Source organism: Astatotilapia calliptera, chromosome 3 (assembly GCF_900246225.1).
Source record: "Astatotilapia calliptera chromosome 3, fAstCal1.2, whole genome shotgun sequence".
Taxonomy (NCBI): domain Eukaryota; kingdom Metazoa; phylum Chordata; class Actinopteri; order Cichliformes; family Cichlidae; genus Astatotilapia; species Astatotilapia calliptera.
In genome coordinates this window covers 8,431,460-8,450,203 of record NC_039304.1, presented here as the reverse complement: position 1 = coordinate 8,450,203, position 18,744 = coordinate 8,431,460, and the positions used below count along the sequence as shown (strand labels likewise).

The 18,744-nt window shown below is 40.6% G+C and overlaps 1 protein-coding gene across 1 annotated transcript; it reads left to right on the top strand.

Annotated features, from left to right (window-relative positions):
* Window positions 1–1,830: 1,830 nt before the first annotated feature.
* LOC113018536 (interferon-induced very large GTPase 1-like) lies at window positions 1,831–15,226 on the top strand. Its single transcript, XM_026161613.1, has 5 exons — window positions 1,831–1,878; window positions 1,962–2,103; window positions 5,441–5,620; window positions 5,917–6,177; window positions 10,516–15,226. Exons 1-5 carry the CDS (start codon window positions 1,834–1,836, stop codon window positions 15,192–15,194), a joined length of 5,307 nt encoding a protein of 1,768 aa, XP_026017398.1. The 5' UTR covers window positions 1,831–1,833; the 3' UTR covers window positions 15,195–15,226.
* Window positions 15,227–18,744: the final 3,518 nt, after the last annotated feature.

Here is an 18,744-nt window from a genome sequence, read left to right as displayed (position 1 = left end):
TTTTTTTTTTTTGGGGGGGGGGGGGGGGGGGTAGAGCGCATTGTGTTCTGCGTCCTGATTGGCTGTCAATCAATCGTGCCGTGCCTCCTGTACAGTACAGATTGCGTTCAGCTTGTCAAATTTACGTAAATCTTCGATCGCTAGCAGTCTGACTCTGAAGTGCTACACTGCATGTTTGTAAGTTCTCTCCCCAACAAACACAACAACAACGTTTTGCACCATCAAAGGCACCAGCAATAGCACCCAAAAGGCAGAGGAAGATGCTAACCATCACACAAAAAGTTGGACTTCTGGACATGCTAAAGGAAGGTAGAAGTTACCGTATTTTTCGGCACCGTCAAAGGCACCTGCGGGTCCCTTTTATTTCATTCTAAAACATCGGCGAGTGCCTTAAAACATCTATAATAATTGTAAAAAAATAAAGTTAGCTACTTCATGAATTTCACCTATCGCAGGTTATTTTTACAATGTAACTCCCCCAATACATGAGGGATCACTGTACACACAAAAACATATGGCATTAACAAAATAACAAACTGCACAGTAAGTAGAGCACAATTTCCTTTGCTTGCCATTGTGAACTGATAAAGAGTATGCTATAATACTACCAACTTATGCCTAAACAAACTACAAAATAGTTAATGATGTCAAGGACAAGGTCATAGTAAGCTAAGTCATGGTTAATTAACATGATTCCTGTATATAAACTCAGTCAGAATAAAACAGAATAAGAATGATATCTATATTGCCACATATGGTACATTAGTAAACACATGAGAACCTTAAATACAGGAAATAATACACTGTAGATCAGGGGTGTCAAATGAGCCGCGGGCCACTGCTGGCATTGTCATCTCATTGGAGGGCCACTTTAGTGTTCAAGTAGAAACAAACAAACAAGAACACCCTCACTAATATTTCCTAAAATGTAGTGTTTTGTTTGTTTGTTTGTTTTATTTAAAATATCGGATAATAAGACAAAACTGCAAACGTGAAAGCTTCCAAGCAAACTAGACTGGTTTGCTCAGAAGCTTTACTCCAATTGTCCCACCTATGCTGTCAGCAATTTGTTCTCCAGTCTAGTCACATATCACTACAACAACATGGTCTCTTATGAAGTCCCAAACACAAGAAAAGACTTAATAGGTCCAAATCTTTCACAAACTACTCACTTGAATAAATACTAAGCATTAGATGGCAAACAGGAAAAGACAATGATGATGTGTGCATTTTAAACATGACACACTTACTGTGCATCTTCAATAGATGGAGAATCTGACAGTAAATGTTTCTTCTGTATACTGTACAGTTCAACTATAGCACTGATATAACAGAAGATTACAGTGTGGAGTAGTTTGTCATAAATGATTTATCTGAATGAATTCTATGTAGCTGTGTCTTTAACTCTTTAATTCAAAGTACATCAGAGAGTAAGTGAGTGAGAGAGACAGCATCAAAGCTAGAGAGGTAGTGGACAACTATTGCACAAGAAAGAATAAATGAGAAGACACAAGAGAGAGCTAAAAATAACATGTAAGAAGTGATGTAAATGGTTCAATTGGTGACTTTATAAGTTCTTAAATTCATTTTTATTTTTGGTTTTAACTTTTTAAATAATTTGTTTTTAATAAGAATAAATCTAAAACTGCTAAACTACAACCTACTTCTATTGTGGTTTATCAGGATAAACTGCAGAATAAATATACAATAGTACTCATACTGTAGATTTATTCTGTTTCCTTTTAGATGCATGTTTTCTAAAGTTAATCTTTTAGTCCTGTTTCCTGTTGCTTTTAGTGAGACTCCCTTTGAACAAACTGGATTACATGTGGGATGACTGACAGTCGATTCACAATGAACAATTCAGAGGAGGAAGAGGTAAACAAATTTATGATATGTGAATAGAACTGTATTAGAATATATCAGCATAATAACTGAATAACTCATGAACTCATTTAAAGGAGTTCCATGATGCAGTGGATACCTTCTTTGAGCCGGAAGAAGATTCTCTGATTCCCTGGCTGCACCAGGTCATTCCCGATGAGAATGCTTCCGTGGAAGGCTTCCACACTGTTCGGGCGGACAGGGACAGCATCGCTAGCGGTAAGCGTAAAGGAGGTGGGCTTGCTGTTTTAGTTAACAACCGGTGGTGTAACCCTGCCAACATAACAATCAAAGAAAGGACTTGTTGCCCGGACACTGAACTGTGTGCTGTTGGACTCAGGCCGTATTATTTACCCAGGGAATTCTCTCACGTCATCTTGGTGGCTGTCTATGTTCCCCCCTCTGCTAACCCCACAGCTGCATGTGACACTATCCACTCTGCCATAGCTCGGCTACAGACTCAGCACCCGAGTGCCTTTATTGTGATCTCGGGTGACTTCAACCATGTATCACTGGACAATACACTACCAACATTCAAACAATATGTGGACTGTCCCACCAGGGGAGAGAAAACTTTAGACTTACTGTATGCTAACGTCAAGGATGCATACAGCTCCTCCTCCCTCCCCCCACTTGGTAGGTCAGATCATAACCTGATTCACCTCACCCCCGCTATGTGCCAATTGTGAGGAGGGAACCTGTGACCACCAGGACTGTTAGGAGGTGGTCAGAGGAGGCAATAGTGGAACTACAGGGCTGTTTCGAGGTGACCGACTGGGAAACACTCTGTGAGCCTCACGCCGAGGACATCAATGGGCTTACTGAGTGTATCACAGGCTACATAACTTTCTGCACCGACTCCATTGTTCCAGCTCAGACTGTTCATTGTTACCCAAATAACAAGCCGTGGGTGACTAAGGACATCAAAGCCCTCCTCAACAACAAGAAGAGGGCTTTCAGAGGGGGCAACAAAGAGGAGGTGAGGAAGATCCAGGTGTTACTAAAGGACAAGATCAGAGAGGCTAAGGACAATTACAGGAGGAAGCTGGAGTGGAAACTCCAGCAGAACAGCATGAGAGAAGTGTGGAGGGGCATGAAGACCATCACTGGATTCAGGCCAACCAACAGCAGGGGAGCTGAGGGAGGTGAGAATAGAGCCAATGAGTTGAATCTGTTTTTCAATAGATTCGACACCACAGTGTCTGCTCCCACCCCCACAACCTCACCTGCAGTCAGCCTGGAATCCAGAGCCACACCACTGTGCCAGCCTCTCTCTTCACATGTTGCCTCCTGTGAGATTCCTGAAACCCCTCCCCCACCCATCACCTTCACTCAATACCAGGTTGAGATGCAAATGAGGAGACTTCACTCAGGCAAGTCTGCTGGACCAGACGGAGTGAGTCCCCTTGTCCTCAAGACCTGTGCCCCCCAGCTGTGTGGAGTCTTTCATAAACTGTTTATGCTGAGTCTGAGTCTGCAGAGGGTCCCGGTGATGTGGAAGACATCATGCCTCGTCCCTGTACCAAAGACGCCTCGTCCCAGTGGCCCCCAGGATTACAGGCCTGTGGCACTGACCTCCCACATCATGAAGACCCTGAAAAGACTCATCCTGGACCAGCTGCGACCCATAGTAAGACCACATCTGGATCCCCTTCAGTTCGCTTATCAGCCTCGTCTCGGAACAGAGGACGCCATCATCTACCTGCTCAATCGTGTCTACACCCATCTGGACCAGCCGGCGAGCACTGTGAGGGTCATGTTTTTTGACTTTTCCAGTGCTTTCAACACCATCAGGCCGACCCTCCTGGGTGATAAGTTAGCAGCGATGCAGGTGGATGCTTCTCTGGTGTCCTGGATTGTTGATTACCTGACAGGAAGACCACAATATGTACGTCTCCCACAGTGTGTGTCTGACAAGGTGATTAGCAACACAGGGGCACCACAGGGGACTGTCCTCTCCCCCTTCCTCTTCACCCTCTACACCACAGACTTCAGCCACTGCACAGAGACCTGCCATCTTCAGAAGTTTTCTGATGACTCTGAGGTGGTTGGATGCATCAGCAGGGATGATGAGACAGAGTACCGGGCTGTGGTCGACTCCTTTGTCACGTGGTGTGAGCAGAATCATCTGAAGCTCAACGTGGCAAAGACCAAGGAACTGATCGTGGACTTCAGGAAGACCAGGAAACACTTGACCCCTGTTTCAATCCAGGGGGTCAGTGTTGACATTGTGGAGGACTATAAATACCTTGGAGTACACATTGACAATAAACTGGACTGGGCTAAAAACACCACAGCACTTTACAGGAAGGGCCAGAGTCGTCTCTATTTTTTGAGGCGACTGAGGTCCTTCAACATCTGCCAGAAAATGCTGAGGATTTTCTATGAGTCTGTTGTGGCCAGTGCGATCCTCTATGCTGTTGCATGCTGGGGGAGCAGGCTGAGGGTCGCAGATGCCAACAGACTTAATAAACTGATCCGTAAGGCCAGCAATGTTGTGGGGATGGAGCTGGACTCCCTCAAGGTGGTGTCGGAGAGGCGGATGCTGTCCAAGATAAAGACAATGTTGGATAACACCTCCCACCCACTCCATGACATGTTGGTCAGTCACAGGAGCTCGTTCAGTGAGAGACTGAGATTACCGAAAAGCACCACTGAACGACACAGGAAATCATTCCTGCCTGTGGCCATCTCCCTGTACAACGCATCCACTTAACACACTGTTTGCTGCTACAGCTACACATGTTTCTTTTCCAAATATTTATTTATAAGTGACTTATGTATGTATGTATGTATATATATATGTATATATTGTACTATTTTTAGTTAGCGTATTGTCTGTCTTGTCTTAATGTTGGTTTAAAATGGAGCACTGTAACAAAAAATAATTTCCCCCAGGGATCAATAAAGTATTCTGATTCTGATTCTGATTGATTCTGATCATCACACTAAGTGAAAAAACTTCATGAGTGCAGATTCAGATAAACAAAATGCACCAAATACTACAGTGCTCAAGTGTTAAGGTTTTTTAATCACTTTTTGTTTTAATAATCTTTCATTGATTGGCCATTAGTTAACTGTCCTTTGAAGACAATGCATTTGTTAAAAAGTAGTTCAATCATCTATGTGGAAGTCCAAAGGAATCCAGGTGGGAGTAGAGCATCACTTTCCCATCCTGACTTCCCTGACAGTTTGCTAGAATTGCTTAAAGGCAGACCAAAAGATTTTTTGAATGGGTTTACTCTTTGACCTCCTCCCACACCTTGAGTTTTTGTTTCAGCCACCACCAGAGCCATGTTCCGCCAAGCCAAAATTGATCATTGACATCAGACCTGTCCTGGTGTCACATGCACTTATAGATACCCTTATGATCAAACATGGTGTTCATTATGCACAAGCTGCAGCTGTAATTTCAGTCAACCTTGAAAATGTTGATTTAGGAGTAGAAGCTTCTTTCTTGGTCAGGGGTTTTCTGGGGTTTTTGACTATAGAAAAAATGCTCCATTTAAACTTGTTAGTGTGGAGATACTGAGCAGCTTTTTTTATTTTCTGACAGATAATCCTCCAAGAGGAAAATTAACTGCTCTCCATACGGGCAGCGAGGCTGTTCCTCTTGGCATGACACCTATCGGAGAAGACTATGCGACTGTAGACGTTCAGCAACTAAATCTGGGGACAGTGCATGTAAGGGTAGCAGAGAACAGAAAGGAAGTTCCAGCAGCTTCTGTCTTTACAGGTAAATCTTGAAATTAGTTTTATTGCTCTAATGTATAAAGCAGTTATATAATTTGTATAATATGCCCTTTAAGTTCAACATTTTTCTGTGTTCTTAACATGCTATAGTATGTTAGTCTACTTCGTACTTCTAGCAGACTTCTTCAGGTGTGCTGTGAGATTCTTTTTAAAAAGATTTGCCAAACTAATGGGGAAAGCAACCATCCCTTTTAAATTCTCATAAATTGAAAACTTAGCATGTCAAACCAAATTTTTTAAATGTAAAATTTTGTCAAATTAATTTTGTCATTTTCACAGAGCCCAGCCGTCCTATCCAGATTATTGCAAATGAGATATGCAGTGATTCGGTGTCTCTGCAGTGGGACACTCCTGCTGGTGAAGTAGTGAGCTACACTGTGACTTGTTGCAGCGAGGGGAAAACTGTGCAAGAGCTAGCAACAGACTCAAACAGTCTGACCTTCAGCTGCCTGAAGCCAGGGGTGTGTTACTCCTTCCATGTATCTGCACAACTTAAAAATGGAACACAAACCAAGCAAACAGTAACATCTGTTAAAACAAGTAAGTGAAAATTTGATTATGACATGACATGATTTAAAATATGATTGTGAAAAAAATTTAATTATATCAGTAATAAAACTGCTTTCAATAGCTATACAATCACATCCATCAATCGATGGAATATTATTTGGACAGACTGAGCTAAAATTATTATCATATGCGAATGATCATTACATTCATTATAAAATTACATATGGTTCCATCAATATTACTTTTGATTAAAAATATTTTTGGGGTATTTACTGAAACATCTTCCTGTTTCAGTAATTGCTGGTTTCATATAGAAAAGTAGAGAAGCCAGGATTTGTTTGTCGCTGTTAAATTTTCCCTCTTTATCATGGAGAGGTCTAATGTCCAAACTTATATCTGTAGGGGATGCGTTATAGGGATGCTAAATTGAGGTCCTTTATGTTTCAATTTTTAACAAATCATATTATTATCTGTGCCCTTATCGGGCATAGATGGGATCTTGTGGCATTTGCCATTTCTTTATACTATAACACTGTGAAAAAATACTAATCATAACTAATTCCTTTGTTCCTCAGATCAGTCAAATTTGGTATCAAATGAGGAACAGTTTAAAAGAACCAGAATTTCTGTTTTAATATAACATCTAATGTATTTTAGAAAGCCATATATTCAATCTGATACAAAACATTTTTTTTTATTTCTGAAAGTATCATGTCAGAAGTTCATAATGTGTGTAGTGCCTATACTCATCAACGAACAGACACAATAACCCACATAGCAGGTCTGGCCCGGATCTGGTATTAAGCCGGCACTGCTGACTAACTTCTGGCATGATAAGACGTATGTCATCCAGATATGGGCCAGGTCTGGCAATGATGCCACTGAACTATGCAAGAGCTAGCACTTTCAGACACTGAGATTCACCCTATAGCTGTCAGCGATCATGCTCCTGTATCTTTAACACTAATGCACAAGAATAATACTACGCCAAGTAAAAACTGGAGATTTAATACATCACTACTTAAAGATGAAGACTTTATTAAATATTTTAAAAAAGAGACTCAAACAGTCTCAGTCAACAGACTTTAGCGAGCAAAGTTCAAAGAGAGGGAGGCAGTCCTAAGCAGCAGCCCCCAGAGTGAAAGATCTTCAGCCTTTTGTAGCCATAGGTGAGCACAATGGAGCACCACAGGATCCCTAGGCAGCCATTCGTCTATGTCGGTTGACATACTTAACCTCTGCATACAGGAAGGCTGGCATGGGACTCCAGCTAACCAATGGTCAGCGAGTCCTGACACTCTTAGATTTCCTTGAAGAGAAAAAGGCTGTCCCACTCCTTCCGAGGCTCAGGGCCGTAACACCCTTCCCAATAAATAACAAAACTAGATTTTGTATACACAGACTTCACAGTTCACAGCAGAAAATAAAACAAGTCATACTCACAACCTGGACAGGCCATCAGCTAGTATATTTTCCGATCCTTTTTCATGCCGAATCTCTAAGTTGTATTCTTGCAGATAGGGCCCATCGCATGAGGAGTTGATTGTGGTTGAACATTTGAGCAAAGAAAACAAGAGGGTTGTGATCAGTGTACAGGGCTCTAGACTAACTTTTTGCCATGGGCGTACCGGTACACCTAACTTTAAAAAGTTAGGCGTACCGGCACAAAAGTTAGGCGCACACAAATTTTATAATAATTGATATAATATAATGTGTTTTTCTGGATACACTGTGCTTTTTCAGCATTCAAAGATTGATGACACCGTGTCAGAGCACTGGCTATGAATTTCAGAAGGATCAGGCCTTAACAGAAAAGTTAGCAATAGTTCTTTTCCTATTACAGCTACATCCACTTCTGTCGTGCCTAAGCTGCTCACTAGGGCTGGGTATCATCACTGATTTCTATAATCCATTCGATTCCGGTTTTCAAAGTCCCGATTCGATTCAACTTAGCCTCAGACAGTCAGAAATATTATAACTCTGATCATTTATCAGTACTGACTTCATCAGAATTGTGAACATCACAGCAGATGCCTTTGAGTGAAAGTAACTGAGAATAAAACAGAAAAACATGAAGGAGATTTTCCTGGTCTGGCTTTTTATAGCAGATAACCTTAAAAAATATTCTACAATGTTCTGCATATAAAGTTTAAATTACTTCAGTATTGAACAGCAGAAAAAATAGGCTTTCTTGTCCGAGGTCATTTAAGTGAAAAAACGAAAAAGACAGCAGCCACAGCGCTGTAAACAACGGTAGACTGGTGGGTAATAAGCGAATGAATAATACAGAAAACAGAGATTGGAGACGGGAAACTGTTCTTGAAGTACAGAGAGAGATAGAGAGAGAGCTAGCTGTGCATGAAGTGTGATTTTAATAGTCGTGGAAGCAAAACGGCAAAATTCATGACGCATTGATCAAATGTGAAGCGCAGTTTGCTGCTTCTTTTGCTGCTGGCTCGGGGGATTTTGGCTGGAGAGAGACAAAACCTGCAGCTCAGAATCAGCGCAAAAAGACGTAATCACAGCGCGGACCGGACGCATCAGAACCGCTAAGCTCCGACAGCGTGTCCGTCTACGGGCCGTCGAGTGAGAAAGCCGAGAAAGACAAAGTTGATTGTGATGCGTCGGTCCGCTCTGTGTTTACGTCTTTGTGTGGAATCCGTGTACCTGCTGTCATTTGCTGTTTGGTTGTTGTTGAAATGGTTTTGTGAGCTTTAATCTGAGAATCTGGCGTTTCTGGCAAAACACAGTTATATTTAAAAGTCGATTCAGGATCTAATGAGTTGATATCGCTTTATTCAAGCTACTCACCTCCCACTTCCACCTGCACTTTCTTCTGGACCACGGCCAATCAGAGAGGTCCCGCCCCTGACTATCTCTGATTGGTTTAGTCCACGATAGGGGCATAATGTGTGTCTGTTGTTGACCACAGGGAAGGTTGAAGATTTTTTTTTTTTTTTGCTACCCAAACAGTTGGTCGCACAGGTGCAACCAAATTTTTTTTTTAGTCGCACCACTGAAAAATTTGGTCGCACTCTAGAGCCCTGGTGTATACTACAATGGGTAATTCAATTCAATTCAATTCAATTTTATTTATATAGCACCAAATCACAACATAAGTTGCCTCAAGGCGCTTCATAGATACAGAGAAAAACCCAACAATCATATGACCCCCTATGAGCAAGCATTTTGGCAACAGTGGGAAGAAAAAACTCCCTTTTAACAGGAAGAAACCTCCGGCAGAACCAGGCTCAGGGAGGGGCGGCCATCTGCTGCGACCGGTTGGGGTGAGAGAAGGAAGACAGGATAAAAGACATGCTGTGGAAGAGAGACAGAGGTTAATAACAGATATGATTCAATGCAGAGAGGTCTATTAACACATAGTGAGCGAGAAAGGTGACTGGAAAGGAAAAACTCAATGCATCATGGGAATCCCCGGCAGCCTATGTCTATTGCAGCATAACTAAGGAAGGATTCAGGGTCACCTGGTCCAGCCCTAACTATATGCTTTAGCAAAAAGGAAAGTTTTAAGCCTAATCTTAAAAGTAGAGATAGTGTCTGTCTCCCGAATCCAAACTGGAAGCTTGTTCCACAGAAGAGGGGCCTGAAAACTGAAGGCTCTCCCTCCCATTCTACTTTTAAATACTCTAGGAACAACAAGTAGGCCTGCAGAGCGAGAGCGAAGTGCTCTAATAGGGTGATATGGTACTACAAGGTCATTAAGGTAATGTGCTGGACCCCAGGTAAACATGGAAGTCCTGGAGAGCTAGCAACAAAGCCAAGCCAAAAACACAGGGACACTATTTGGTCTGGTCTCTATGTGTCCTGTTCCCGTCTCTGTATTTGTTTACCTCTCCATGTTGCCGTTCGTGTTTTGTTACTTACTGTTTTATTTTGATAGTTCCTTGTCTTTGTTCACTTTTGCTTACCCTGCCCCGTTAGTTAGACTGTAATCTGTTGTGTTTCCCAGATGTGCCTACTCTGTCCTAATCTCCTCCTGTGTATTTAAACCCTCAATTTGTGTCGGTTCTTTGTTGTGTCTTCACTCATGCTGTATGTGCATCTCTAGGTCTGTTTGTCTCTTGCCTGTAATCGGTTTACTCCTGTTCTGCCGTGTTAGCATTTTTTGCTACTGTGTCAGCTGTGAGCTAATAAAAGCTGTGTTTTTGAGTGCGGTCTGTCTCATGAGTCATGCACTGGGGTCCACGTCCTGCCTGCCACAAAACGGTCACATGACTTTTCTTTTACTGAGTCAACACTACAAATATAATAATTATACAGTATGGCTTAATAAAGTTTGGATCCAAGCATATTGAGAAAATTAACTAACCATACAGCATGTTTAATAATCACTGTCTTGATCCACAGAAACACAGTTGGAGAGCTTATTGAAGGATCTTGGCTTGGACCAGCACTACACAGTGAAGTTGTCACTCAGCAAAATACTCGAAGTTGATGAGAAGACCATCACTGATCTACCCGCCAAGTGCAAATCAGACCTTCCATGGTACTTTTTAAAGAAACTGATGATGGGTAATGTGACAGCTAGGAATGTGAAATATATACCTGTCTGTGACTCAAACTGTGAGGATCAATCAGTGAGTACAAAGTTAAATCTTAAAGATCTAGTCCATAGCCCAAAGACAGGTGTTATGTTAAACCCCCTCGACATAATCACTGCTCTCTTTCTGTGTTCTGATGGTTTTGTACAGCAGGAAATGGCACTAAAAATGTCCATGTGTCAGTTCTCTGTTCCTCTGCTGCTTTCTAATCATGACATGAAACAGTGCACACTCATGCTGTGGGCCATGAGAGACATTGTTAAAAAGTACAGACCTCAGTCTCTGTCAGAGTCCAAGGGCTTCATTGAAGACAGAATCGTTCTGTCTGAACTTCCAATGATCTCTTTTGTCAGACTGGGTGAGTGCTCCTTGTCCAAGTCAGAGATTCTCAATAAGCTTCTGAGCAATTCTCAGCAGTACCATGACACCTTTGTTCACTACAACATGGAGTGTGGTGACAGTCCAAGAAGAATATCCAACGGACTGACTGAAATTACTTGGTATCTTCCTTGTGGAAACACAAACATTGATATTTTCAGTCAGCCAGTGGCTGTAGCTAACCTTCGTGGGGACATTGCTTCATTTGAAACACAATACTCCTTTCTGTGTCAGACATCTGCAGCAGTTTTTGTGTTCTTTGACCATTTGGACTCTGAGTGCAGTCTACTTACTAACCAACACCACAAGGCACAGATCTTCTTGGTAGGTAACTATGAGAGCAAGAGCTTCAGTTTAGATATGTTAGAAACAGTAGCAACCATGTTGGACTTAACTAACAACAACATCATTATTAAGACAAAACAACAAAATGATGCAGACTTTGTCAAAAGTTTGAGGAAAACAATCAGTGATGTTGTTAAAAACTCACAGATAAAGATACAAATAGAGCAGATGGCAGAAATTTCCCATGAACTGGGAATCCTGGTTGATGAAGACTCTCCAGAGTGCCAGACTGCAAAGAAAAATGCAGAAGCCATCACTGCAGAAATTCAACATATCCATAGATTCAAAGAACATCAGCTTCCACGGCAAGGTGAAATATGGAAAGAACTGACCTGCTTAGAGAAGGAAGAATTTCGGCTTAAAAAAGTTCGCTCTAAAAATATAGAAGATTACAAGAGTGAACTTCAGCTGCAGAAAGAACAACTGAGGAAAAGGCAGAACTCTTATGACATGTCGACAGCTATGACATGTTTCATTAATGCAATATCAAGGCCAGGAACAGAGAGGTTTTATTTCCTGAAATGGATGCGAATAAACCTCGATAACCTGTCTCGTATAAAACTGTCCGAACTTCGGGAGAAATATAAAGAAAAATGCAAGAACTCTGAGAACAAAGAGGAGATCAAAGAAATTGACAGACAAATTTCCAACAGCTCACTGGGGACTGAACACTTCTTCCGTGAAATGGGTCAGATCTATGAAGCTTCACTGTCCCTTCCAAAAAAACATCCAGCACGTCAACAGCTGCAGCATCTGCCCAAACTGTGTGCAGAGTTGTTGCTTGATGGATTTCCTCTTGAGCTTGTAGATGGAGATGCATCCAACATCCCTCTCAGATGGGTGAGTGATGTTCTCTCTCAGCTCAGTGACTTGGTTTCTCCAAACAGAAAGATACGTGTAGTCACAGTTCTTGGAGTTCAGAGCACAGGAAAGTCCACTCTCCTTAACACCATGTTTGGAGTGCAGTTTGCAGTCAGCAGTGGTCGATGTACTCGAGGTGCCTTTATGTTACTCATCAAAATCAATGAAGACATGAAAAAGGTCCTAAATTTTGACTTCATGGTGATCATTGACACTGAGGGCTTAAAGTCACCAGAACTTGCACAACTAGACAACAGCTTTGAGCACGACAATGAGCTTGCAACACTTGTTATAGGGTTGAGTGATGTCACTATTGTCAATATTGCAATGGAGAATTCAGCTGAAATGAAGGACATCCTACAAATAGTTGTGCATGCTTTTCTCAGGATGAAGGAGGTGGGCAAAAAGCCAAAATGTGTGTTTGTTCACCAGAATGTGTCCGATGTTTCAGCCCATGAGAAGAACTCACGAGACAGGAAACTGCTCCTGGAACAGTTGAATGAGATGACCCAGGCAGCAGCCAAAATGGAAAAGAAAGAGGAGAACAAGAGCTTCACTGATGTGATGGAGTACAGTCCAGACACTGGGAACTGGTACATTCCTGGACTCTGGAATGGAAACCCACCAATGGCACCAGTCAATGCAGGCTACAGTGAGGCTGTATATGAGCTCAAGAAACACATCATCCAACTGCTGGGAAACTGTGAGTCATCTGCTAATGATATCTTGGATTTTAAAGAGTGGATGACAAGTCTATGGACTGCAGTAAAACATGAAAACTTCATCTTCAGCTTCAGAAACAGCCTCGTAGCTGATGCATACATGAGACTCTGCACAGAATTCAACAAATGGGAGTGGGAATTCAAAAAAGAGATGTACACCTGGGTAACAAACGCAGAAACAAGAATTTCCAATTTTGGTACAATTGCTGTAAAATCTGAATCGTCTGACATGAGAGAATTTCTCATATGTTTGAAAAGTGAAGCCTCCACACTGCTGTCTAGATGGGAGACAAAACTTCTCGAAAATCTGACACAGTATTTTCAGCAAACAGAGGGTCATGTTTATCTGGTTGAAGGATACAGAGAGGAATTCTCAAACAGTTCAAAGAGCCTTCGGCATGAAATGGAGAGATCTGTTTTTAATCAGCTCACAGCAGCAGCAGAAATCAGAGAGGGGATGAGAGAAATTGAAAAAATTAAAAAGAACCATACACAAGAGATTGAAAATGCAGTTTGTGTGTTGATAGATGAATGCAAAAAGAAAAAAGTCCAGATGACAGACAAAGAGCTGGAAAAAGAGTTTGATAAGATGTGGAATGAAACACTGGAGAAACTTTCTTTTTGTGAACAAAAGACCTTCAGTGTCTTCACCAGCGTATATCACTTCCTGAGAATCAATCTGTCACACAGGGGGAGTCATGCATGTGAATTATTAAGTCAACAATGTCTGGAAGATTGTGGAAAAGAGTCTTTCAAATTTACAGCTGAAGGATCCTACAACAAAATTAAACATAATCTCAGCAAGATGTTCAACATTCAAGATCACACAATGGCTGTACAGCAATTGGCTGACAGCATCATCAATTTTTGCACTCAGTTTGTAAGTGAGAAAATGGAAAGCAGAAACAATTACCATGAGACCTACATCCAGGAGATCCTACACATGATTGATGGGAGTCTACAGTACAATCAAGATATTAAGACAGACATCGAGTTTGAAATTTCTCTGAAACAGCACATCTGTGGGCTTGCAGCCAGAGAGTTTCAGAAAATGCACGAAGATTTCATCCAAGCAAATGATCCCTACAGATGTCTGATGAAAAACAAGGGAAGGTTTTGTGATGATTTCAAAGACATCTTTAATAAAAGAGACCAGTGTCAGAAGAAGGCAGAAGAATTCACCAACCGATGCTTGAAGCCTGCTGTTGTAGACTTTATCAGTCAGTCCCTGGGTCCTAATATCATTGATGAAATGCTGACATGTGAGCAGTTCAGCACACGAATGTCCTTCCAGTATTCAGTTTTATTGGATTTACTCTCAAAGAATGATTTAAAAAACTATCTGAGTTATATTTTTTCATATGAGGATTATGTAAAAACATGGATTTACCACCAAATAGTGGAGCGCTACTCAAATGTGTCAACAGCATTTGAATTTGAGGACCGACATCCCCAGTCATGTATCAGAAGCATAAATGATGCCATCAACAAGGCAAAAACAGGAAAGAGTCATGACTTGAAGACATTTGTGGAAAGCATTCGCAAAGATCTTGATAAACTGGTCATTTCCCAGGATGCTTTTGATGCTTTCATGATCCTAAACAATGCTGATAAGGAACAGTTTGCTGATTGGCTCACAGTGTCTGTGAATGACATGGGAAACATTCTTACGAGTGAATTTAAAAAGTCAAACTTTGAAAGAAAGCTAAAACAGCTCAATATGAAACCACACAATGAGCTTTTTACCAGAGTGATTGGTTGCGGCAAACAGTGTCCATTCTGTGGCGTGCCCTGTGAGGCAGGAGGAGGAGCCCATTATGAGCACTTTGCTTCACTGCATCGACCACAAGGTCTGGGTTCATATAGGTTTGTTAGAACACAAAAACTTGACACTGAAATATGTTCCTCTCTTGTGATCAGTGATGCATGTTTTTGCAACAGTATTACAAATGGTAAATATCATCCCTATAAGTGTTACAAGGAAATGTACCCAGACTGGAATGTCCCTCCAGATGCGAGTCTTGAAGCATCCGACTACTGGAAATATGTGATGGCGAAGTACAACAAAGAATTTGCTAGTGCGTATAATGCCAGACCTGCTGATATTCCTGCTGCTTGGAAAAATATCACAAAACAGCAGGCAACAGAAAGCCTTAAAGTGTCCTTCTGGATCAAGTAAGATGGACTTTGTCTGAAAGAACTGATTTTACGTGATTGATAAATAGATAGATATTGTTTTTACATTATTGATACTTTTTCCAGTTTAATTAAATTACTTTGAATACATAACAACAACAACAATAATAATAATCATTGTGAATGATTTATGACATTTACTGCATATTTACTTTTTACCTAATGGTTCAAATTGTACAAGGATCTTGAAGATTCAAACTGGGATTTTCATTATGATGAATTATAATATGTTACAGACTGGACCTCAACTGAGTGTGGTCATTTTGTGAGTGAGCACAACCTGTCCTTGTTAATGACCTTGAATATGTATGTTTTTCTTTTTAAATATAACATATCAAATGTCTAAGATAAACCAAATAGTTTCCAATAGTATCCTTTCTGGCACCACTGCATTGACAAAAGTATTGGGGCCCACCTCTTAATCTTTGAATTCAAGTTTTTATAAAAATTAAACACTTGTGCAGTGTCTTTACAAACATTTGGGGAAAAAAAGTATAATTCTAAAGAGCTCACAGAATTTAAGTGCAGTATTTTAATAGGATGACACACATCATAGTGATAGCTGTAGTAGGTTTAGTAGTGGCTCCATAGTGTAGTGGTTAACACTTTTGCTTAACAAGTGAACGGTTTCTGGTTTAAACCCAATTAGAGACACAAATCCCTTTTGGGTTTGCATCACAGTCTGCTGTGCACCAGATGTGCTGTAGTGTATTTCTTGTGGTTCTCCACTCTGCCTTGGTAGACCACCATGTCTATTTTTTACATCAACCTTGCACAGAGAAGGAAAAGGCAGCAGGAAGTCAGGTACAGATACATAGAGAAGCCTTTCAAGTTTCAAAATAAAAGATTCACTGCAGATGCTGTTCAGCATACTGAATGAATGAAGCCAACACTCTTCCTTCAACATAAATGGTAAAAGAAAAATTGTCTTTATCCAGTGGACCATGTTTTCAAAAGCACAGTATGGGTAATCTTAAGCTTTTTGTTACATAATTTTGAAAGTTTTACTGTTTCTGTGATAATTACAATACAAATATTTGGTAGTGCCGATACAAAAGCAGAAAGATTTTGTCTAACACTGCTAAAAAAATGGTACTGCTAGACATACCAAAGGATCCAATCTGGACCTGCTTTACAAAATATGAAAAACTACTTCAATTGTACGATAAAGTGAACTACTACTCTTTCTGTGGCGATGTCTGCATTAGAACAGAGGAGTAAAATTTTATTCCTAGATCTAAACAAGCTGTATGACAAAACTATGGTTTATGTGTAAAAGCTGTACAAGTGAAGGTTTTGTGCTTTTCTATTGTGATGTGCAAATTGTAATGTCAGCAGATCAATAAATATGAAAAAATGTTGAAACTGCTATTACAAAAAACAGTGAAAATTTTTCTTTCATCATTCTTCCCGATTTCTTTCATTTACTATAACAAAATTCTTGATCACGTAGAAGAACTGAGCCCTAATTTTGAAGTTACACTTCTTTTTCTTATAATAAGATTTCTCAACAAATTCTATTTATTCTATGCATTGACAGAAACGGGAGTTTCACTGGTCCATACCATTTAAGTTCAGTGGGCTGTGTGTGGTCCATGCCATAAAATGAGTTTGACATACCTTTTCTAAAGCAAAATAAATATCACAACTGCGTTTATAATATAATTTCATTTTTTTAAATTATCACCTTACTGTTCTTATCATCTACCTTACTAATGTGTGCTTCGCACTACCGTAATTCATCGACCATTTTAGCTAGAGAAAAAATTCACACAGTTACTGAAAGAAGAGAGGCTGAGCTTTACGGGACTATTTGGTGTATTATGGTAGCACAAACCGTTCGCAAGCTACTGCTCTGAAAAAAGAAAAGTCAACCCCACTTAGGTGTGCTTCGCGCGACCATAACTCCTCGGACATTTGGGCTAGAAAGACATTTCAAACAGTTCCTGAAAGATGAGAAAACCAGCTTTACAAAACTTTATGGTGCATCATAAGAAAGCATAGCAGCGACAGTCCAATCACATGTAAGAATTGATGACGCACGGAGCAGAGTGGCGGGTGTGGAGAAGTGACAATGCCCCAAAAAAGGCCTGGAGATTTAAAAAACTGAGTGGCCTACGCTCAAAAAAGATGAAATTGGGTGGTTGTTACATGTACAAGATTCAAACTTGTAATGTGAACTAAATAATTTCATGTTTCCATGGTGAACGTAATTAAATCATGTAATTAAATCATATAATTAAATCATGTAGCATTTACAGGGTGGGCCATATAAATGGCCACAATCTGGCTGGTTTGCAGTGTGTAATTAGAGTTAGGTTAATTGTTGGTTCTAAATTACCCATGAATGTAAGTGCAAATGGTTGTTTGTCTCTATGAAATCATCAGCCCCTATATTGGTTCATTAAGCAAGACTAGCAGTAATTGCCTTGATTGACAGTAGTTGTTTAAACAACAAGATTTCATTGTGTTTTCCTAAAGTTTGTAATTTGTGTAGAATGAATTAAAACAAATTTCACTCTACATACTTAAATAAATCACTTCAAGTCAATGCAAATATACTACGTTGATCCAACGTAATCTGATTACATAAACCACCAAATGACGCATGTGTTGGTTTGACATGGCCAAAAATGGGTTATTGTACTTGGTTAAATCACGTGGAAATAGGCACTATGATTAAATTGTGTTGATCCAACGACAGATTTTTTTGAGTGTAGGCTCAAAACCTTTATTGTACATATGTATAGTTCATATTTAAGTTGATGTTGTGTTACATTTTGTTCCTGTTGAATATCAGTTTCTACTTACTATAAATCTGAAAAAAGTCAGTTTTATTGTTTTTTCCACTTTAAGCTGTTGTTTCATTGACATAAAAATACAATAAAGTGAAATGAAAGCTGAGGTCATTCTGAAAAAAGCAAACGAACTCACTTACAGTATGATTTCTGGCCCTTTTACAGCCAAAATTATCAAATAAATAACATCCATGTAGGTGTCCGGTTTGTTGTCAGTGTATACTCCGAGGTATTTATAGTGATCCACAATGTCCACATCGACCCCCTGGATTGAAACAGGGGTCAAGTGTTTCCTGGTCTTCCTGAAGTCCACTATCAATTCCTTGGTCTTTGTCACGTTGAGCTGCAGGTGATTCTGCTCACACCACGTGACAAAGGAGTCGACCACAGCCCAGTACTCTGTCTCATCATCCCTGCTGATGCATCCAACCACTGCAGAGTCATCAGAAAACTTCTGAAGATGGCAGGTCTCTGTGCAGTGGCTGAAGTCTGTGGTGTAGAGGGTGAAGAGGAAGGGGGAGAGGACAGTCCCCTGTGGTGCCCCTGTGTTGCTGATTACCTTGTCAGACACACACTGTGGGAGACGCACATATTGTGGTCTTCTTGTCAGGTAATCAACAATCCAGGATACCAGAGAAGCATCCACCCGCATTGCTGTTAACCTATCGCCCAGGAGGGTCGGCCTGATGGTGTTGAAAGCACTGGAAAAGTCAAAAAACATGACCCTCACAGTGC